General features: G+C 41.5%; 1 protein-coding gene across 1 annotated transcript in view; it reads left to right on the top strand.

The window, feature by feature from the left end:
* Nucleotides 1-23,898, top strand: part of LOC139731635 (uncharacterized) — a 72,017-nt gene that overhangs the window by 16,908 nt on the left and 31,211 nt on the right. The window contains exons 14-36 of the mRNA XM_071642526.1: nucleotides 828-943; nucleotides 2,181-2,364; nucleotides 2,884-3,081; nucleotides 4,434-4,631; nucleotides 6,409-6,708; nucleotides 7,386-7,568; nucleotides 8,331-8,513; nucleotides 9,727-9,872; nucleotides 10,535-10,676; nucleotides 11,538-11,723; nucleotides 12,244-12,452; nucleotides 13,037-13,328; nucleotides 14,070-14,258; nucleotides 14,955-15,158; nucleotides 15,861-16,154; nucleotides 16,627-16,815; nucleotides 17,122-17,325; nucleotides 18,208-18,516; nucleotides 18,985-19,199; nucleotides 20,458-20,584; nucleotides 20,929-21,336; nucleotides 22,329-22,539; nucleotides 23,571-23,755. Coding sequence (XP_071498627.1) covers nucleotides 828-943; nucleotides 2,181-2,364; nucleotides 2,884-3,081; nucleotides 4,434-4,631; nucleotides 6,409-6,708; nucleotides 7,386-7,568; nucleotides 8,331-8,513; nucleotides 9,727-9,872; nucleotides 10,535-10,676; nucleotides 11,538-11,723; nucleotides 12,244-12,452; nucleotides 13,037-13,328; nucleotides 14,070-14,258; nucleotides 14,955-15,158; nucleotides 15,861-16,154; nucleotides 16,627-16,815; nucleotides 17,122-17,325; nucleotides 18,208-18,516; nucleotides 18,985-19,199; nucleotides 20,458-20,584; nucleotides 20,929-21,336; nucleotides 22,329-22,539; nucleotides 23,571-23,755 — 4,872 coding nt within the window. The remainder of the gene's footprint in view (nucleotides 1-827; nucleotides 944-2,180; nucleotides 2,365-2,883; nucleotides 3,082-4,433; nucleotides 4,632-6,408; nucleotides 6,709-7,385; nucleotides 7,569-8,330; nucleotides 8,514-9,726; nucleotides 9,873-10,534; nucleotides 10,677-11,537; nucleotides 11,724-12,243; nucleotides 12,453-13,036; nucleotides 13,329-14,069; nucleotides 14,259-14,954; nucleotides 15,159-15,860; nucleotides 16,155-16,626; nucleotides 16,816-17,121; nucleotides 17,326-18,207; nucleotides 18,517-18,984; nucleotides 19,200-20,457; nucleotides 20,585-20,928; nucleotides 21,337-22,328; nucleotides 22,540-23,570; nucleotides 23,756-23,898) is intronic.

Genomic DNA, 23,898 nt, shown 5'->3' with positions numbered 1-23,898 from the left:
TGGTAGTCCTTGCATGCGTTGGATAATCATTTTGGTAACGGGAGAACTAAATACATACCGGATTGTACACGCGCACAAAGTTTCAATTGGCGAATAGAATCAAGCCTTCCTTATTCTGGTTTGTTCGACGTCGATGGTTACCCCTTTTGTGTGTGTACATGTAACCACTGGTAGATTATTGAGTTATAGTGTGAGTTTGCAGACGAGCACGAATATGTGTAATGCCTGTGAATGTCATACTTAGGTCTAGTTAAGCCTTGTGGTATGAAAAGCAAAATGTGCATGTGGTAAATAAGTTATGTACAATGCCCGCGCAGCTTTATGAAAAACTGACCGTTATACTCCCACAGATCAGAAGTTTGGATATAATTTGGACACGTGAGGAATATTTTCTTCTGACTTCCGTTGTTTTGGCAATTGATCAACGTAATTTCTCTTTTATTCTTTCTAATACCTCCTTGGGTGACATCTGCATTTTTTTTTGAAGAGCATGATTTTAATAATGTTTTCAGTCCAACATACGAAAGTGAAGCAGAGTAGCAGTTTGTCCTATAACAGTGCAGAGTTGAACAACGTGCTTGTGGAAAGTTTACATTATTAACAATTGACCCAAACTATTTTTGTACGTTGCTGTTATACATGACTATAATTCGCAAAGTTTTTGAGGAATCGAGCTGAAATTGTATAACTGAAATTATATAATTGAAATTATGAACCTATGCGGTTCCTCTTTTATACATAGAGTCGTCAAATTTTAAGCAGAGCTTGTATGGAAATTTTTAAAAAAAGTTACAACGATCGTGGGTATTTTTTTTCTCTGCCATCAGCTTACGTCGACTCTGACTGTTACCCAAGCTCCTTCCGGGTTGGGTCCATAGGGTTCGGTGAGGTCAGCCTGGCTTTTACCACCTCACAATATCTGTGTGATGTTGCTGGTTATCAGGTGAGTTTTATAGTTATCCATTCTAAAAAAAAACAAGTTTAAAAATAGTTATTACATTGTACGTATATGTGCGTATGCTTATACGAAGTATAATTTCATGATTATATAATATAAAATCATGGAATTACACTTTATATAAGCATACGCACACACACACACACACATAATTATATATAACGTGTAAACGCATATTATTTTGAAGACAGGAAAGATTAATGAAATTGTTTAGTTGAATTCTTTACAGCAACAACTACGTGATTATTATCTCATTAGTTCTAGTTTTGTAGTACATAAAGGTCCGAATTCACGAAGGTGGTACAAACGAAACCAATGGTTTAAACCATGGACAATTTGTATGGAGCGCCAAGTGTCGCATGGCCTATTTCATTACGAAATCAATCTTTTCGTCGATTTCGTCGACGAAACGTTCATGTCGTTATCTAATTTGTCATTTCGTCCACGAAATGACTGATTTCGTAATGAAATAGGCCATGCGACACGTGGCGCCCCATAAAAAAAAAAACTACGGTCTTTGTCCATGGTTTAAACCATGGTTTGTACCACCTTCGTGAATTCGGGCAAAAGGGCCTAACGTTCCTCCTTTATTGCGGCGAAAATCCATGCAGCCAGATAGCATACAACTATCATGCAGCTTGTAACGTATAATCAACAAACAAAAAACCGTTGAGATGCCGTGTCACGTCTACCCCCATTTTTACAATTCTTTTTTTTTTTTTTTGGGGGGGGGGGCTTACTAGTAATTGTTTTCTTGAATAAAGTAAAACTAATTTGCTTAAAATGTGAAATAATTGCCAACTGTCATAAAAGTTTCTTCACTGTATCATCAAATAAAAAACACGGTGCATCTAGGAGGACATCTAATTTCTCAAATCACATATAGCATTCAACACCATTTTACATTGGCAAATAGTGTCTTATATGCTCAGTTGGTATCATCATTAACAGTGAAACGCCCAAACATCAACTAGAACATTACCTATCTCTTACTCTTGATGCTTTATCCTGTTTGCTTCTCTCTCTCTCTCTCTCTCTCTGTGTGTCTCTCTCTATCTCCCTTCCTTCCTCTTTATCTATCTATTTATCTCTTTGTCTATCTATCTACCTATCTATTTATCTTTTCATTTTTCTATCTATCTATCTATCTATCTATCATTCTGTCTATCTATATATCTATCTATGTTTTTCTATCTATCTATCTATCTATCTCTCTGCTCAGATCCGATATAATAATACCGACGCAGACTACACGTACATCGATCTGGTCGGTGCGGAGACCGATACGGCCACAGTGATGGGGCTCCAGCCTGGCACCACGTACCACTTCGAGCTCACGACCTGCACTGTCACCTACGGCTGCTACTCTTACAGCACTGCGCTCTCCGTTCTGGCAAGCACTACCGGTAAGGGCTATGTTGTTTCGAGGTGAATGTGTGTCGATAAGAATCAACATTATACAAACAGAAAAACACGCTTAAAAGTGGGTAAGGAAAAACACGTGTTGTCATAGATTGGTCGGCGTGGAAATTATTGTAATCACGTGTTGATAGTTTGCAATCGTGACATCTGTCAATAGAAAATCCTTGACACTGGTACATGTATTTGTCAGCTATTTGTAGGAATCATGAAACAATTATTTGATCTGAGTTTGACATGAAAGTGACTTGACCATTCATTGAAATACGTTTAAGTACAATAAAGAGATTTTGAGTCCAATGTCAAACACACTAACACGCGAAAAAGATGTGCGCACATACACATACCACATCTCGCGAAACTGTTCTCAATGGCACGGTAAGACCGTTTGTTTCTTTTTCTTAATCGTTCCACATGATTTGTGAAAACATTCACTCAACCCTTTATCCTTTGGTCCCACCACCCCCTCCCCCCCCCCCCCCCCCCCCCACCCCACCCTTACCCAGCATGCCAGCCTGGCTACACGTACGCCTACGATGGCAGTTGCTATGGGGTCTTTGACGAAGCCCACACGTGGAGTGAAGCGAGACGGGAGTGCGTCGGCGACGGTGGCGAAGACGAGAATGCCGACCTTGTGAACATCGAGACCATGGCGGAAAACGACTTTTTGCAGCCGCTGCTCAACAGTGGAGCGTACTGGGTTGGTAAGTGAAATTCACATCATTTGAACCTTTTTCTTGAACGTCGCTCTACAAATCAAGCCTCAATATACCAATGATAAGTCGATGAATAATAATACATCCATGTAGTAAATAAATAATCATACAAAAGATAATGAAATTAATGATACATAATACAAAGGTTGTTATATTCACAAAAATGTGTTGAAATGCAGAGTAGCATTTGTAACTAAAGGAAAAAGGAGAGTAAAGTTAATTAATTGTCACTAAGCAAAATTATGTTGTTGTTTTTTAAGTAAAATCAAACCTGGCCATCAGTAATTCTGGCCTTCCTCTCCCCTCATGCACTTTTACCTGTTTGTTCATCTTCTTTTCCTCCCCTGAGAATAGTTTCTTAATCGTTTTGTCACGAGGAAAGGGCTGCCATTTCATCAAAGATGACCGCGTATGTTTATAATGCCTATCTCTGCGGCAGGGACATGTCGTGTAGGAGAAAAAGCAACAATTTTCTGTGTTTTGTTAAATGATTTATTGATTTTCTTTTTGTAACTCTTTTGGTTTTCCCTAGAAAGTGCTGTTACACCATAATTTCTATGTAACGGTATTTTCGTTTGTACACTATATACATGAAGAAAAAGTGCAGAAGTATCTGAAATTGAAATTGACAATTGAAGGTTGCATGTCAGTGGTTTTTGGACGCGATTTGAATAATTGCATATCTATCAAGAGTTAGAAGTCACAATCATTAAATCATAAGTGAAGAATGGCATGAAAGTAATTTGCTTGCCATCGAGAGAGCAAAACTTGGAGCAGATGACTACAGATGGTCGTTTTATCTGGTCGTAATTGCCAATCCTAAATAATTGCATGTCTGCATGATTGCAGTCATGATGTTACGTGTTGATGATAATAATGCCATAGAGAGACAACAAAATTCTGCAAGAAAAAAAAAGAGAAGTAAGCGTAGGATTACCTTATGAAATAAAAAGTGACTGCATAGTAATTTCGTATTTGAAATGCGACAAAATGCACCGGTGAACCGAGCTTTAGCTAATGTTTGTTTTAGGCTCATCACACTTACCTCGGCACAATATTTTTTTTATTTTTTTTTTCATTAATGCTTGACGCAATGCAAAGTAAAGAGTTATGATGCTGGTTTTATTTCTGAATCAGTATATCATATCAAGTGTGTCTGTTATTCAATTTTTGTCTTTCTTTTCTTTTTCCTACCTTCCTCTCATTCTTTCTTTCTTTCTTTCTTTCTTTCTTTCTTTCTTTTTCTACATTCGTATTGCATTCTCAACACTCGCTGAGAAGTTCCTCCAACCTCATCTTGAAAGCTCAAAATCCAATGTTCAAATTTATTCCTATCACAGGGATGTACGATGTCGAGGAGGAGGGTGAGTTCCGGTGGACCGGTCAGTGCGCCCTGCCGCCGTTCAGGAACTGGAACGAGACTAACCATCCCAAGAACGACGACCTAGACTGTGTTACCATGGATCCCACTGGGTCCTGGTCTGATGCCGACTGCGCAATGCCGGTGTCGGGTTACATCTGCGAACAAAGGGATAGAGGTTCGTGCGCCTTTCTGTCAAGCATGGCCGCCTGTATCGGCATACAGCCTTGTCGTGACATTCCACTCATGTTTCAAGGATGCTGTGAAGTGATTTTTTAAAGATATTCGAAATATGTGACGTGCTATTTATTTATTTATTTATTTATTTTTGCAGAGCTTTGTGTAGGACCTGTACAATTAAAGGAATCACCTTGTTTAACCTTCCTTGTAGGATGTACAAGCATGGTTGCATTGAATTGACAGTAATTGTTTGTTTGTTTGTTTGTTGTTTCTTCAAACGTATTGGCAATGAAAAGAAGGGACTATTATGCATTTTCTCTGTAATTATGACACAAGTCTTACTGTGAGGTACGTGTGATACCCATCAACTAGAAGATCCTGTGAGTTATTTGAAAATAAACGGCAATATAATCTCTATTTGATTTATCATAGCAACACGGGCCACAATTTGACAAATACTATGATCACGATGATTAAGCAGTGTTTCCTTCAATCGTTTATAATAATAAAATATCACTTAAGGTGATTAATACCCCCGCCCCGTGACGACAGTCTTACCCAAGGAACGATCTTTCCTTGATCTTCTGCCATTTAAATGCCGTTACCATGGCAACGCAGCTTCCGACACGTCCAAAAAATATGTCTTGCACATCTTCCCACCAAGACCAATGTGTGTGCCACATTTCATGAGCTTCAGTCGAATACAGAGGAAGTAGTTCAATCCGCAAGATCTTTCCTTGATCTTCTGCCATTTATATGCCGTTACCATGGCAACGCAGCTTCCGACACGTCTGAAAAATATGTCTTCCACATCTTCCCACCAAGATCAAGGTGTGTGCCACATTTCATAAGCTTCGGTCAAAAAACTGAGGAAGTACTTAAATCCGCAAGATCTTTCCTTGATCTTCTGCCATTAATATGCCGTTACCATGGCAACGTACTTTCGGGTACCGTCAAAAAATGCGTCTTGCACATCTACAACCAAAGGCACACATCTGTACCAAGTTTCATGGAAATTGGGCAAAAACTGAGGAAGTAGTTTGCAACACAAAATTTTCCATCATTTTGGCTCATAATATGTGAGCTGTTACCATGGCAACATACTTTTTGTCACTGTCAAGAAATGTGTCATGCTGACCTATATCCTAAGACTAACATTCAGTATTAATACCATGAGAATTGGAAGAACACTGATGAAGCAGTTTTGCCATGAAGCATTTTGCCCTATATTTTACCAATAACATGCCGTTACCATGGCAACGCACTTTTTGCCACTGCGGAAATATGTGTCTTGCACATTAACATATTCAGATGAACATCTGTACCTAATTTCATAAAAATTGATCAAAAACTGTGGGAGGAGATCGCGACGCAAGATTTGTACCCATTTTTGTCCATAATATGCCGTTACCATGGCAACGTACTTTTGGGTACTGTCAAAAAATACGTCTTGCACATCTACAACCCAAGGCACACATCTGTGCCAAGTTTTATGGGAATCGGTTGAAAACTGAGGAAGTAGTTCGCGACGCAAGATTTGCAACGGACCGACCGCCCGACCGACCGCCCGACCGACCGCCCGACCGCCCGACCGACCGTCCGCTGATTCCTATATACCCCCTTCAAACTTCGTTTGGCGGGGGTATAAAAAGATAACGGATAATCTCGAATTAATCAGGAGAAGCCTTTACAGAACAGTTTTGTAGATGAAATGAACCCAAAGAACCCTGAAACCAGAAGAGACTTATTTCCTACCTTACAAACTTCGACATTAGACCCACTGGTTCCTGGACCGACCGACCTGCTACCGGGTTCCTTCAGCGGCTCCCCCACTGATTCAAGCGTAATTCTGACCTGGGTACCAGTCGACGCTTCCTGCGATATTCGGGAATATCGTATCAACGTGTCTGATTGGAGCGGGCTAGTACGAGAAGTGACCGTCCCAGGGGGTGCGTCGTCCGAGCAGTTGATCACTGGTCTTGACCTCGGAACCACTTACGTTTTCAGCCTCGAACCCGTGACTTTTACCTTTGGCACCACCGTGGGATTCGTGCTGACCTCGGCCAAGACTACAGGTATGTAAACTACTGTAGTTCAGCTTACTCTACTCTGCTTTTCACACGTGCACAAGATATGATCCCGGATATGATTATGTGTGTGTACCAATGTTATAAGGCCTGAACATTATATCATGGTGTGGTCTACCCAACAATAATGATGAAGTTCGATATCAGTATCTCATAACTTTGTTATTGGACTATTGATTTATGTAAGATGCAGAGTCCAAAAGGGATTTGTAAGCGTCTGTGTTTGTGCGTGCATGTGTCACCTTGCAGCACCATAAGCAATAGTGTGTGTGTAATTAGAATCTTATAAATCCGAAAATGATTATAGAAAAAAAAAATTTAAACTTTTTTCCGACACCTTTAGACCATGAGATGATCATTGGCATTTGCGTTTGATACGACCTTTAATAGTTAGAGGGCACTCCAGTAATATGAATGTATATTTAGTATTGCTGTTGTTGTACCATCGACATAGATTTGTTATTCCTTTGAGAAATATGTAAATGAATTGAACTTAACTGAGCTGAGATAGAGTAGGCCTAATGTCTCCGCTTTTATATCCTCAAATCATGATTATGATATCTGCTGTCCTAAGCAATTATCCACGTGGGTTACGCCTAGTAAGCGTCTGGCAGGGGGTCTAAATCTGCTCCTGCGAATAATCACATATTTAAAACTATCTTCAGGTTGCCCTGACTTGTACGAGGGTGGACCCGACGGAGTCTGCTACAGGATGGGCGTAATTCCTGTCACTCAGGAAGAAGCCGTGCAAGCCTGTGCAGAGAATCCTGGCTCCCACCTGGCGGCTATCAACAGTCAAGAAGAGTTCGATTACTTCCAGCAAAGGATGACTGAGCCCGCGTGGATAGGTGAATAAACCTTTTGATGTTGAAATCTATTGTCCATCCTTGCAGACCCATTCAGTGGCCAACGTTTGTGCGTGTGTGCTGATCGCTAAAGTATATACAAGGTTGTGTTTGTGACATGCGTTTGCGTTTAATGCGCACATCAACTGTAGCTCCATTATTACGAGTCTGTTTACGTCAATCCTTACACTGTTTTTTTTTTTGTCCTCATACATTTTTTTTTCTTAATTTGTCTGTTTTTGTTACATGATGTAGACTCAATTGTCATTCCTGCTGTGAATATTATGATTAGATATCATAAATCTATCTAAAAAAAATACTGGCACTGTGCTAGTGTTCCTTTCGCACTTTTTTTTTCAAAATGAGTAGATGTCCTTGTTTTCCCATCCTCCTTCCCCTGATGTTGTGTGTACTCATAGCTGTCCCTCAATCTATTCCTCACGCACGTTATTTATGTCTTCTTTTTTTCCTCCAACATCCCACAATTCTCCCTTAAAGTGAACATTCAGAGAAAAATACCACTTGGCACAATTTTATATGCTTTGTTTACGCCAGAACATTGGAAAGGACAAAATGGACATGATGTAATATCTTTGCTCATTCCACAACTTCTATTCTTTCCACTACGTAATGTGAAATTTTTCGAGGAAGTCAACAATAAAGTGCTAACCATGGAGCTACAAAAATAATAGCTCCATTATCCATAGTTACACTCTGGTGGGAGCATCGTTTCAAATGCACACGTGTGAACGCGTCCATTTGCAGGATACTCGGATATTGAAGAGGAAGGAACTTTCGTGTGGGCCGATTGTTCGCCATCATCGGGCAACTCGTGGGATACCCCCAAAAACAACAACGACAGCAATGACTGTGTTGTCATCGATGGAAGTGAAACTGTGGCCAAAGATTGCTCAGAAGAACATCTTTTCATCTGCGAAGCCGTAGAAGGTAATAATTCCCATGAGGTGTGTATGTGTAATTAATTTTGCTGTGATTGTGGGATGGGATCATTCTGCCAAAAGACTTATAAGTATTCTAAACAGGAAATGTAGACCATTAAGATCAAGAACGCTGTGTTCGGGTGCTCCAAAGCGAAGCCAACCAGACCAAACCGTCCCTAAACGCACCATGCCAGAGTGGGAGGGTTGGTGCGTTCTACCGCGGCTCTGTTGTATCTCATGAGCTACTTTTGGACATGAGATATTTTTTGGACTTGGTCGCACGTTTTGTAGTAACAGGGTCATGCACCTGGCGCACATATACAGGTGTCCCAAACAAAAGAAATCAACTTTTTGCATTGTGACGTAGTGTGTGTTACGCGCATTATTCTCATGCCAACTTTTGGCAGTCTACGTTATATGATACGATTTTGGAGCACATCGGGAAGTTGTTCACTTTGGCACGGTATGGTTCGGTACCATATACTTTGGGAGCGCTCGAATGCTCTTCTGGGGCTGGTGTTAGTAGGCCTACTGTACCGTACGCTTTGGAAGAGCACTCGAACGCACCCACTGGCACACTAAGTTTACCCCAGCCAGGACACCATACTGGTCAATAAACAGCTGTAGAGTCGTCAGCAGCAAGAGACACTGCTTGGGAGGGCCCATGTAAAGTACAGCCAATTGTGCATTATCACCTATTTGTATGGGGTCTTTATGTCACTCGGTAAACAGGGTAAATTTGATTCAAACGATTTTTTTTTTTTTTTTTTTAGTTTGTACTGTATCGTGGAACCTGTGTGCAAAGGTTCCCGATAATATTTCACTCATTTTTCGTCTGTGAACCGTCGAAATACAGGGAATCAAATGCATTTCTTTTTTTCTCTGTTATCATTTCTGTCTCTCTTTTTTTATTTCGCTCTCTCTTTCTTTACCCTTCTATTTTATTTTTATCAGAATATGACCTACTATAATATAACACAGTGCAGCTAATGTAAATTTGATGCAGATCTTGATCTGTTTGAAGTGCGTGCTCTCTCTCTCCCTCTCTCCCTCCCTCACCTGCTTTATCCTTCTCCTTTCTTTTTACGAGAAAGTGAGCCATAGCACTAAAGAGCTAACATAAACTTGAGTGACTTCTTTGATTGTTAGAAGTAGCGTTTCTTATCCCAATGTATCTTGTTTAAAAAAAGTGTCTTTTTCTACTTTTTTACCATTTCCAGAATTTGACCCCATCCCTACCAATTTCACCGCCACGCCCATCAGCTCCGAAGAGGTTCTTCTGTCGTGGAATGCCCCCGCGGACGTTTGCTGGGTGACGGGTTACATCATCCGTTACAACGATGACGGTACACGCTCAGAAGTGCAGGCGAGTGTTTGTCTTTTTTACACCTTCTTATTCAGTATGGTATCATCTTGAATGCTGCCGTAATGATAACAAAAAACAAAAAAGGTGAAGTTACCATCTATGAATCCAATGAGAAATTCTAATGAAACGCGACCACATTTTGAAATACAAAACAATGTAGTTACGTTTAACCTCGAGGATAAGCTTACTTCCTGAATAAGCTCTATGGGAAGCCAAGTGTCGCTTGGGCGATTTCGTTACGAAATCGGTCGACGAAACAAATATTTCGTTTGAACACAACTTTACAAGCATTGAAATTATGTGTCTGCATTATTCATATCTGCATTCATACCTGCACGCACGTGTGGTTTTACTTATCCTTTTTTTTTCGGTGTATTCGACATGTGTGTTTTCTTTATAATGAATTCATGACAGCACCAAAGCATTTTAAATGGATTTCGAAATATTGAACGCATTCGTATTTTGTTCAATAATCATCATCATCTTTTTTCGTTTCTTCTTCTGCTCCTTCTTTTTTTTCATCCTCGTTTTTCATCATTCTATTGTTTCTTGTTTGATTCTTCTATTTCATTTCCTTCTGCTCCTCTTCCTTCACTTTTCTACTTTCTTTTTTTTTTCTTTTGCACCTGTATTGTATTCATTCCTTCCACTTCTCCTTACAGGTGGAAGGGGGAGAAGAAACTTCCGTGCGCGTTATGAACCTGGAACCCTCCACGCAGTACTTCTTCACTATCGCTCCCGTAGTCCCGTACCAGGACTACCCGCAATCATTTCCAATCAGCGCAACCACACTGGAGGGACCACGTAGGTTAAATCTTTGAGTGTTTCCACCATCCTCACTTGATTGTGTTATCCCACGTTTGTCTTAACCCAACCATAAGTAACCAGTCCTTCGTATGTTTCGATATTTTTTTGGATAGAGTCTTTACAATTGTGTTTGCTTGGCTGTTTTTCTATCAAGATACATGGTGCCGATGAATAGTGGATTACGTTCTATCAATGTCATAACACCAAACTCTGCAACTGATTGACAATTGTCAATCAGTTGCAATGAAAACATCTCGACGGAAGAACTTCATGAATTTGATATTTTCTCCTATAATTTTTTTCAAGATGATACTACAATTATCTGGCCAAAAGTGCATCCTTCAACTGTTTTGTTTAGCCTTATCAATCTATGGTAGCTCAAAGCATGAATTTAGGTCAAGAAGTAACTGGAATCTTTTACATGCTTGCCTGTTCTTGTTTTTTTTTTCTTTTACAAATGCAACTCTACGCAAATACACTCTTTCCTCGATCACATTGCGTAGCGCAACGTGAAAACTGAATTGCCGCTTGATTAGTCTGTGCAACGCTTTAATAAATGCCAGTGCATTATGCTTTGGTGATGACAACTTTGACACTGGTTTAGAATAATCAGTTTAACGCCCTAGTGCCAAATAAAGTCGCTGTAGCACAGATCTGAACTTACGGTACGATGCAATATAATTCATAGATACAATGTAGAGGCATTTATTTTATGGTGAATTTTTATCTTATCAACAGTGTCACTAAAATGAGTTTTAAATAAACAAACTAATTTTCAATTTATATATATCATATGGTAAGCTCATATATCACTGAATATGAGAACTTAGACTATGCTCACATTTCTCCCTGAAACAGCCTGTCCAACCGGCTACGTACAGGGCTTTGAAGGCTTCTGCTACAAGTTTGCCACCGAAATAAAGAGCTGGACCGACGCGCGCGCCGACTGCCGCGCGGAAACGAACTCAGACCTGGTCGAGATCCAGAGTGCCGAGAAGAACGAGTACATCACGAACATGACGGCGTCTGCGCCTCACTGGATCGGTGCGTTTGACTCTTGACAAAACAAAAATGCTGCACTGTCTTATAATACGTTACCCTACAAAGCTGCCTATACATGATCTTTAATACATGAACAAAAAAGTGAAGTAAATGTAAATTAAAAACAAGCAAAAAAGGACAAAATTTGTTTGTACCTCCTTCAGTCTACTTTTCATATTTTCAATCAGACCTTGTCACATTTTACATTATCTAAGCTCTGAGGAAAGAAAAAAAATGAGGAGTCCACGCAAAGCAGAGCTTGTACTTGAACAACTCATACAATCAGCTCAAATAACGTACAAAAGAAAAAGACATAAAGTCATTTTCAAGAAGACATCCACAAAAGGACAGACAGAACAAAAAGAATAAACAAAATATGTAATTCAGTAATGGAAATAAATGAAATCAAATCAAATGAAATAAATGCTGTAGACGTATTCTGTTGTCTGCAGTCAACGAACGAGTTGACGGGAAAGTTTTAAGACATGACAAGTATAACGTGTCATTTCTGTTTGTGGACCAGGACTGTACGATGCCGCGAATGAGGGTGACTGGCGATGGGGCTCAGACTGCATGACGCCGACCTTCGTCTCCTGGGCCTCCGGAGAGCCGGGGAATGGTCTAATCCCGCAGGAGGACTGCGCCGCCATCAACGGTATCTCGGGCGAGTGGTCCGACCTCAGCTGCGACATGATTCTCAGCTACGTCTGCGAAATCAGGCCAAGAGGTAGAGTACGGCATTAATCTGAATGCATTTCGTTTCATATTATTCCTTCTACTGAAATAAAACAAAAGTACAATCATTTGAAATAATAATATAAAATAATTATGATATGCACACAATGCTTCATAATCACGCCACTGAAGTAAGCTAAATACTGAATGATGTTGATTTCGCTTTGAAAGAATAGAAAATGAACCCAAAAACAAAGCACGAGAAAAGGCTCAGAGACAGGAATAAAGGAGGAAGGAGGAGGAAGAAATAAAAGCAATTTTAGACACAGCTGTAATATTTTCTCTTTCTTCTTCCCGGCGATCTTTCACTGTTTTCTTTTCTAGTTTCCCCTCACTTTCTCACTCTCTTTTTGTCTATCTATCGATCTATTCTTTTTATCATCTATCTATATGTAATTATATCTTTTTATTTTCTTACAAATCATACTTATCTATCAATCTACATGTGTCTGTTTATCCATCCATCTATCTATTTGTCGATCCATCTATCCATCCGTCTATCTATCTACCTATCTTTTCTCAGTTTACCCATCTAGATCTTTACTTTTGATTCTCTCTTCTTGTACATGCGTGCAGACCAGCAGCCTAACGCTGTTTCACCATCCGGCTTCAGCACCGACTCCCGGTCGCCGTCCACGGTCACCGTGAGCTGGACTCCCAACTCTCGCCAGTGCGACATCCTGTCCTACACCGTGGGCTGGCTCGGCCAGGACGGCGTGCGAGGGGTGCAGGCGGTTCCCGGCGGCGAAAGCGACATCTACCTCATCACGGATCTCATGCCCGACACTATGTACTCGGTATTTATCGACACGATCACCTTTAGTTTCGGCAGTCTTGGTAATTCGGCTGGATCAGAGGTCAGAACCGTGGCAGGTAAGAAGATAACCCAATAAACAATACAACAGAAAAAGAGCATAACAACAATCATTTGTCACTTAAGGGATGGTACAGTTTTGATTGCATGAGACAGGGGATTCAGAGTTAAACTTTTTTGGGGACGTGATTAGAAGCCATTTATGAAATATCAAAATATCTGCAATTCTAAGAGGAAGTTTATTGGATGATAATCGGTTTTGAAAAGGCCGAGATATCAAAATGCAAGCTAAAAGTGGTCTTAACAGCTGCGTAATGAAAGGTGGTTCCCTCCTTTTACCGGGACCTTCTTTCTGTCGGATATCTCAGCCATTTCAAAACCAATTTTCATCATAATGGATTTCGAATTCCTCTTAGAATTTTATGCTCTTTATTTTTTTTCATAAGAGGTTTCTCTTTATCTCAGAAAAAAAGTTGGAAATTTGAAACCAAACCTTTAGCATCCCTTTAATGCTAGAGTGATATCACAGCAATGGTGAGTCTGTGGAAGTAGATTATAGGGTTTTAGTTAAAAGCTCAGCAAAATCAGGTCTCTCTCCAGCCCTCGAAGTTTGAACTATTTAAAACTTTGCATGATTACCCGAACATCGCTGACTACAGTTGAGCCCGCAGTTGTTGAGTCTCTGCGAAATGGCATCATAATTATGACCCGACCTGTCTCTCTCCATTTCATTCTTTCTTATTGATTATCATCTTTCTCCCCTCCTCATCTATCATCTCCTATTTCTTCTTTCTCCGCAGCCTGCGCTGACGGCTTCGAGCTCGGCAACAACAGTCGCTGCTACTCTTTCCGCAACGACCTCACAGTGGACTTCAACGGCGCCCGTCAGATCTGCCAACGGAATCCCGGCGCAGATCTGGCCGTCATCGAGACTGCAGAGGAGCACGAGTTTATCACCAGCCGCGCTGGCCCGGGAGACTGGTGGGTCGGTGAGTATTCAATTTTCCCCGCCACCCCCTCCCCCCCCCCCCCCCCCCCCCCCCCCCTCCAAAAAAAAAAATGGAGATTAAGTCTTTCAGGCAGCACTCTTTCATGCAATATATCGTACTATCATCCACACAATTGTTAATGGTATCTATATTTTAAAGTGCGCTCCTGTGTCATAATTATGTACATATTACGCATATTTTTCATCCCCGTTTTTTGCGCCCATCTCTCTCTGTAGGTCCAGGCCAACTTGTCTGAACTTAGTCGCAGCTTGCAATTTTTTTTTTTATCTATCCATATTTTCTTTATCTATTTTTTTTGCTTTGTTTGGTAAACAAACTTTAACAGCTTAAATCTGACTACAGCCATGACAGCTGTTGAAGATTTTCTATTCTTTACCTCGGAGGCTGTCCTAATAAGTGATTAGGAAAATGAAAACATTTAATGAAAAAAAAAAGAGTATCTAAACACGAACAATTTGCTAATGATTTCTCGTTCGACTTTTCAAAAGTCTGGGTGCTGTAGGCTACTTTCTGAAGATCCTCACGCATCACAAACACTCAAACATTTATCCTCCAAGACCTCTGCATTATGGTAGGCGTATCAATGTTGTATGGCCCATTCTACAAAACGACGATTTTGGAACCATGTCCATTCGGGATTCGAACCCATGATCTGCCATTCCTTGTTCCCAATAGGGCTGTACGACAAGGCTGAAGAAGGGGAGTTCCGCTGGGTGGATTGCACGGACATGAACCTATGGCAGACGTCCAACTGGGCCGCTGGACAGCCGGACGACGAAGACGGAAGCCAGGACTGCGGGATGATGGTGTCCACTGGACAGTGGCTGGACTGGCCCTGTGAACGTCCAAACATGTTCATCTGCGAGCTTGACCCATTGGGTAAAACAAGAGAGCCTACCTACTTCAAGCATTATATTCAATATTTAATCTCGTGTGGCAGAGGATTAAATCACCGTGTAGAGTTATTTTTTTGGAACAGTGGGTTGGGTCTCATGGCTCTAGATCAAGGGAGTCAATGGGTTCAATGTCTTCACATGGGGTACATCTGTAGACAAGAAAAGTGTCACCTATGATGCCTCATTTAACTTCAGTGTGATCAAAAAATGACAAGAAACTAATAAATGAATGAATGATCTAGGGCAATTAAAGAATAGGAAAAATAGCGTAGTTATACGTAAACACTTTATTGCCTGAAAGCTAATTACATAGAAGTGCAGTGGTGACACTAGAATGTAACACTGGATGAGTGAGATTTACTTCAAAAATGAAGGTAAAGATGACGACAACGACGACGACGACGACGATGATGATGATGGTGGTGGTGACGGTGATGATGATGGTAATGATAATTATGATTTGCATTTTTTCTACAGTTAATTTTTATGAAAGCAAATTGATGAAGAGTGTCATGATTTCGTCAATTGGCATGGATTAAATCAGATGCGTAATTACATCATTTGACATTTAAAAAAAAAATGAAATTGTCTTTTCCTCGCCGTGACTAAATTGTTGATCATAAGGCGTGCGCTGATAGTGGATACCACTTACCCCATTATTTAAATAAAAATCTCTTTATAACAGCCAATCCCGGAGACCCCACCCCGACCGACTTCGCAGCCACGACCCTTTCCATTGTCAGCATACGACTGACATGGATGCCGTCCGACTACAACTGCGATGTGATTGGCTACAGCATCCGCGTCACTCAGGGACTGGACTCAACCACCGTCCTCGTGGAAGGGGGCGACTCCGACGCGTACACGTTCAACAATCTCATGCGCGACACTGAGTACAGGTTCCGAATCGCCATTGTGACTGATCTCGGAACGGGGCTCTACAGCGACGCCATCACAGCCAGGACAGACAACGAGACTGGTACACGCACAGATTCACAAATTTCTACAAACTGTACAACAGTCATCACATTGGGTCATTGGTTAAGTTCTATCGGAAAACAAGAGAAAAAGACGAGTAACTTTTGCATAAGAACCAGCTTCTACGTCGTTGACTTGCAAATGAAGTGTTCCACCCTACTGCCATTTCATCAACGACAGTGATGATAATAACGTGAAGTTGACAGGTTGCGCTCAAAAAAAAAAAAAAGTGTAGTTAGGCATGTTAGGAGAGACAAGTTATGTTGCAAAATCGAAATAGATACATCCAAACATTTAAGTAATAAGTGCACTATCCTAATTTTTGATGCCTCAGACGAGAGAAGCATACGATATGAACTTTGCAGGGGAGGGCATTTCCGATTTCATATCATTTTTCCATGTTCCAGACCTCATCTTTTAACATTCTGCCCTGCTTTCTATTTTATTTGTTTTCTTTCTTTTTGATATTACAGACGTGTGCGCAGATGGTTACGAGCGGGGCTACCTGAACCGCTGCTATCGCTTCGTTCAGGACGTGCTCACATGGCAGCAGGCCCGACTCGAGTGCAGCAAGGATCCCGGTGGAGAACTGGTGGTCATTAACAACCAGGTCGAGCAGGACTACATCAAGAACAGGACTGTGGAGGGCGACTGGTGGATTGGTATGTCCATTGTTGCGTTACAATGAGATGATGCACTGGACTCACAAACTGAAGTTCGTGGGTTCGAGTCCCTTGACGGATTTCCCTTACCCCCCCCCCCCCCCTTCCCAGTTTTGCTCTAGGGCCCCGTTGCATAAAACTATGGTAACTTTCCAAGTAATGATAAATCCGCAATGAATTGTAAATAGCAATACTTCCACTTGAAGGTGACCGACAAAAGAAATGACAAATGTTTCAATTCCATTTCAAATCTGACATCCGAAAAGACAGATTGATTAATCACCTACTACCTTTGGCTACCTATAGGGCTCCACGACCAGTCCACTGAGGGGACCTTCCGCTGGACCGACTGCAGCCAGATGACCCCCTGGCAGACCTCCAACTGGGCACCGGACGAGCCGGACGTCGGGGCCACTGACCAGAACTGCGTCCAGATGATCAGCAGCGGTCAGTGGATGGACTGGCCCTGTGCACGCCCGAACCAGTTCATCTGCGAAATCTTCGCGAAGGGTAAGCACGTAATCTTTGCTATCCTCCAAAATGGGCCTCTTAAAATATTCATTTTTCCTTTTCATTTTTAGTATTCCTGGCACTGCCTGGGTTGAAAAAAAAAATCCCGCCGATTTAAAACTTTTCAGTATCTATAAAAACGCATTGCAGATAGTCTTTGTCGAATTTCAGCCGCCTATTAGCAAGTAACAATCTGAAATACTGATTACATCCTGAACAATATAGCGTGTTAAATCTCTCCTGACAATTTCACTAATTGGGGGAAAATGTCATTCACTGCTCTGATTGTCATCCCCGCACCGGACTCGTAGTCACGGTTATGTGTATTCATTGCGTCGTGATTCTGATCAATAGAACATTTCCCCTACTAATTCTTCATTCTCGGGTTTTTTATTACCTCTTTTCTCATCATTTATCACTCTTGATTTGACCTTTCTTCCAATCTGCAAACGTCTGTTATCATTATTTTTTTTGTAGAATTGCGAAGATTTTTATCAGAGCGTTCTCACCGGTTGATTTTTCTGTTTGATGGTTGTTGTTTTTTTTTTTTTGTATGTTGCAGTCTATGTCCACAAATGTTGAGGATATATAAAACAACCAGCCAACGTCCCAAGGCATGAAATACTGACTTCCGTTTTCTTTTTTTCATTTTTTGGCTACACAGTTGTGCCCTTTCGAAACCATGATGTAAAAGACGAATCCATCTCGTTTTAACGGATTACAAATAGACGCATTTAAAACATGAGTAAATCAATTACAGAGTGATACACTCCAGATACCGTTAATTCTTTTTGTCGAGAATTGAGGTGCGTTATGTTATTTTTTTTTATTCGTAAATGTGTGCTAATGTGGATGTGAATGTTTATTGTTTTGTGTTCTCAGACTTCTTCCCCATCGAGGTGTTTCCCGCCAATTTCAGCGCAGAGCCAGTCTCCGACAACAGCATCCTCCTCAGTTGGGCGCCCTCACAGTTCAACTGTGACGTGTACGCCTACCAGATCCGCTACTCGGACCTTGCCGAGCTCAATTCCGAGGGGGAGCGAATCGTTTCGGGCGGGAACGCCGACTCCACCGTCATCGACAACCTGCGGGCCAGCACTCCATACCGTTTCGAGATCCGTCCCCTCGTGATCGTCGACAGGGAATACGACTACGGGCCGCCCGTCGACGCCAGTACACTGGAATACCCAGGTGACGTTAGGATATTATTTTGCGTTCTAAAAAAAAAATCCTTATTGAAAGCAAGAGAATATTAATCAGAGGGGTGAAAGTTAAGGTGTGAATTGTCTTCAGTCTGTCTCCCCCATAATTAAATTGCAGATCAGCAGTTGGGATTTTACAGATTTCATTGGTGGAGGGAGACAGATTGAAGAAAATTGACACCTCAAGATCCTTATTGGCACCATTTCTGTGGGATTTTAGCTCCTTTCTACGATACTACTTGGTAAACAGACAGGGAGAAAACTCATTTAAGAAACTATGCTGTACATTACGTTATGTTCCATGGATACTTGGATCCAGTTATTTATTTTTCAAAAAAAAATAACTGTAGAACAGACGATTTCCATTAGAGTAAAATGTCTGTTACACACAATCAAAATCCACGACACGCCATGTGCACACGATATTAACATCGGGATAACCTCTGTTCTCCAACAGGATGCCAGGAGACCGTCGTCATAACAACGGCACCAGGCAACATCTCCTCCCCGTACTTCCCCAATGACTATCCTCCAAACCTGGAGTGTCGCTACGACATCATGTTGGAGACTCGCGTCGAGCTCACATTCCAGCTCCTCTTCTTTGTCCCCGATCCCAACGATTTCCTCCGAATCTCGGAGATGGGGGAGAGCGGAGAATATGAAGAAACGCTGGTATGTACCCCTTTTGTTTGATGATGTTGTTGTTGTTGTTATTGTCGTGTATATGTTGTTGTTGTTGATCATGATGATGATGATGTTGTTATTGTTGATGATGATGATGATGTTGATGTTGTGATGTTGTGTTGTGGTATTGGTGTTTCTTGTTGCTGCTGCTGCTGACGCTGTTGTTGCTGTTGTTTTGTAGTTGTAGTAAGTTGTTGATGATGATGTTGTTATTGTTGTTGATGATGATGTTGTGTTGTGTTTTGGTATTGATGTTTCTCGTTGTTGCTGCTGCTGTTGTTGTGTAGTTGTATTTGTTGATGATGATGTTGTCATGTTGTAATTGTTGATGATGTTGATGGTGATGTTGTTGTGTTGTGGTATTGGTGTTTCTTGTTGTTGCTGCTGCTGTTGTTGTTGTGTAGTTGTGTAGTTGTTGATGATGATAATGTTGTTATTGTTGTTGTTGTTGTTGCCTCGTACCTATGAGGATACGGAAGTAAAGTATTAAAGACGGATGTGGATGGAGTGAAGATGGAGTGGGAAGGTTAGTCCGGCTTAGATATCTCAGATAATTCCCGTAACGAATTGTGCACAGCTTTATCACTGATATCTGTGTAAAGTAGGCCTACACACACAGCCAAGAATCTCGGCTGGAGACGAGAGTCACTGATTAGCCCATGCTTTCATGTACACTGTACATATTCGCTGGCACGTGGCGGACGGACGCTGTTCGTGGTTTTCGAAATAATGTACCCTGGTGGGCAGCGAATGAATATCAATTCAGTCAGACTACCCATGTCTCCCCACGCTATGCCTCTTTAAAATGATGTGTTTCCCTAACGTTTTACATGATGGGTGTGATTGCGTTCATCGGCGAATGACGCAACTAGTCAGTTTAAGGTATAATGAGCGCGTGTTATATATCAAATTATTCTCTGTTGTTCTGCTGTTGTTTTCGTCTTTTGATGCTCTTCAAATTCATCGAGAGCGTATGTTTATATCATTCATCGTGTTCATCGCGGATCACGTATGTTTATATCAATCATCGCGGATCACGTCCTCTCCTAAATTTGACAATGTGAAGACAAGGCCTTTCTTGTCTCAGCCTTGTATCAAAAGGTTTATGAAGGATAGCAGTAGGAAATGCACTCTGCTGGCAAGGAGCACGGTTGATCAGCAGTTAGCAGCCGTGATATAAACATATCACAACTTTCCCAATGTTTGTACAAGATCTTGAGGTAAATCGTTCTCGTTCCTTCGACAGACACTGAACGGCCTCACACTGCCCAAGAACTACATCAGCACCTCCAACGCGGTGAGAGTGGAGTTCGTTACGGACGCGAGTAGGGAAAGCCGGGGCTTCCTCTTCACCTACAGCGAATACGACGTGGGTAAGTCCATGAAGCAGTATGCGAAACTTCACTTCAGTGCTCGCAGAGTTCGTTTGGGAGACCATAGAATCAATATCAATGAAGATTATCGTAAAAATGAGAGGAAATAAATATGGAATTGCATTGAATTGCATTGAATTGCATCGTATTCCATTGTATTGCATTGCATTGTGGAAATCAATCATATAAAGATACTCGTTACAGTATAATGAGAAACGGCTGGATAGCGCTGCTAAGTCACATGATAATTCCTGTTTTCAGATGTCTTGTAAGTGGCTAAAATTCTGCTCCTCTTGTTTTTAACATAGTCGCGTGCCGATCTCTTTCTTTGTTTGTTTGCACAGAGATTCCCGTGGAACGTATGTGCACCAACACCTATGACCTCAAATCTGGTTTGCCTCTTCTCTTGGAATCCCCGGGCTACCCGAGCGGCTACGACGACTACCAGGACTGCAGCTGGGTCTTCACCTCCACGACCCCGCCGTCGACGAACAACGTCGGCATAGCGGCCAACGACATCATCCAGCTGGACTTCCGCGACATCGCTCTCGAGAACGGCTACGACTACTTGGTGGTCGGCCAGGGCTCCGACCCGTCGGACCCGAGCTCGGTTTTGTACCGATTCACCGGATCCACTCAGGAGTCGCTCACCATCACCGACGAGGCGATCTGGCTGAGGCTGGAGACCGACTCGTCGACTGTCGACAACGCGGCGAAGGGTTTCGCGCTCTCTCTAAGCGAGAGGAACAGCGGTTAGTACTTTGACTCCCCCTTCTCACCCACGACACGTGTCTCCTCATGATGCACAATACCTGCCGTTGCAAAAGTAACACTCTACCTAATTTCAGTGCAGTGGAATCTCAGTATGAAGAGATGCGTGATGCCCCCTCCCCCTAAAAAAAAAATGATAATATGGCAAGTATAACGCCATAGCAGTTGCCAACACTTCTACACATTAATAAAGGTTTGTCCCTCTTTGATCAGAGAAAAGAGCTTGCTATATCAGGTATCGTATTGTATCATTGCTCCAAATGCCGAGTGTCCACTGTACTGTTCTTTTTAGAGCAATGTCTAGCACTTCCATGTTACATAACATCTTATGCTTGGTATGAAAGCCATTAGTATGAAGCCTTTTGCTCCTTTCGGTAATTGAATATCAAAATCGTTCTGTTTGCAAATTAAGATATAGCTCATGTATTGTAATCATATGACAGATGTATTGTATAATTGATGCAAATGATGATAACTGTTGAAATTAGTATACTACTGTTATTTTGTACTACGCTGATGAAATTGCAGAAAATTGATATATTTGAAAAAAAAATGGCATACAGAGAATAAATCAAATCAAATCAAATCAAATCAAAAGTACATTGACCTTGCCCCACGTTACCATGTAAGGGTGGAAGATACGTTGAGGCATTCACGTTTTCACATATTGCTCTGGGTATGTTAGTCCTTGGATTTGAAACATGCACTCCTTAGAATGTACGTCGAGTGTGTCAACTACGAAATATTCCACTTGTAATGCATGGCACCACTGCTGTTTTTCTTCAGTCGTAATCAGTTGTATGCTAAGATATCGAAACAGTTCACAAAAGGCATGAAATGCCTCTTCCCCTGCACAGAACAGTCTTTGATTGTCACTTTTACGTCCCTCATCTTACCATAGATGATAAGCACACAAAGGGAAGCATACGGATTAATACTACTAGTATATTATGTTTGTCTTTGTATACGCCAGAGGACGTTCCTGCTGATAAACCGCCTGGTAACAACTCGCCCTTGAACATAACTTGCGGGGGAAATGTCGCCGTCCCGGTCGATGGGGTCCAGGTCATTGAGTCCCCGAACTTCCCCCAGGACTACCCGCACAGACTCGATTGTACTTGGTACCTCACCACTGACCAGGCCCGTATCCGGCTGTCCATCAGGGATTTCATGACGGAATACTTGTGAGTTTAGCTCCCAAGCCCCGTCAATCAGACATGGGTTGTTGTTGTTGGGTGGGGTTTTTTTGGCAGATTGATGATGGTTGCTATGACCACGAACTGATCTTGGATGATGACCATGATGATGAAGATGAAGATGTTGATGGTGATGATGATGGTAATGATGACAATGATGATGGTGATGATGATGATGATGGTGTTGGTGATCGTGGTGATGGTGGTGGTGATGATGATGATGAGGAGGAGGAGGAGGCGAGGTAGGAGGAGGAAAAGAAGGAGGAGGAGGAGGAGTAGGAGGATTATAATGAGGATACCATGGTGCTGCCGGTGTTGATGATGACGATTATGAAGATATGATTCTTTGGATGTTAACAGCGGCGATGCTGCTGCTGCTGCTGCTGCTGCTGCTGTTGATGATGATGGTGATGGTGAAGATGGTGATAGTGATGATGGTGATGATGATGATGATGATGATAATGATGATATTAGAATATATTGAAGGAGAAGAAAAATATGCAATGAAAATTATTTCAATCATCAGACCTCATCTTTATGATGGCAATGATTGTAATCAAGATGATTGCAATGATAGAGGACGATGATCGTGACGGCGATGGCAAAATCCTAACTCCTGAGATTACGTTCACTCTTATAATATTTTTTGCGTCTCCGGACTTGAATTCGAAAGTAGACTTTCACGCTCTATGAAAGCGAAATTTTATATTTAAATCAATTCCTTGTGAGACACTTCATTAATACGGATATTGTGATTTTCAAAGCTTTGTAATCGTTATCATCATTGACAATTCCCAATTTCAAAGCAGTTAGAACAACTTGCCTAAACTCGAGTAACACAGGTCTCCGTGCATTTAGATTTGGTCTGGTTTTTTTCACCTTTTTTTCTTTTGTGGTTCTGTTGTATTTGCTGTTGTTGTTGTTGTTGTTGTTGTTGTTGTTGTTGTTGTTGTTGTTTCTGTTGTTGTTTTTGTTGTGGAGAGGGCTCCTCTAATTCATAAATCTACTGACTCGCACAGTTATGACGTCCTAGAGATTGGCTACGGAAGTGACCCTACGGACAGCAGCACAAAGTTCGCCGAATTCTCCGGCACCGTCCAGCCGGCGTCATTCATGATCAAGGACTCTGCTGCGTGGATCCATTTCACCTCCGATTATGCCAATGCGTCCAGTGGATTTTCCATTTTTGCAGAGCAAGATCACGGTTTGTGTTTGCTTTTTTGTGCTTTCCTTCTGTATACTCGGTTTTTTTTTTTAATAATACGAGAAATATATATTCTTTCTCGACGTCTTTGCCTCTGACGGTTATATACATATATATATATATATATATATATATTATACATA

This window comes from Diadema antillarum, unplaced genomic scaffold, assembly GCF_040938485.1.
Source record: "Diadema antillarum isolate AM-2024a unplaced genomic scaffold, OU_Dant_1.0 seq00000382_RagTag, whole genome shotgun sequence".
NCBI lineage: Eukaryota > Metazoa > Echinodermata > Echinoidea > Diadematoida > Diadematidae > Diadema > Diadema antillarum.
The sequence above is the reverse complement of the archived record's forward strand: the minus strand, read 5'-3'. Positions and strand labels throughout refer to the sequence as shown.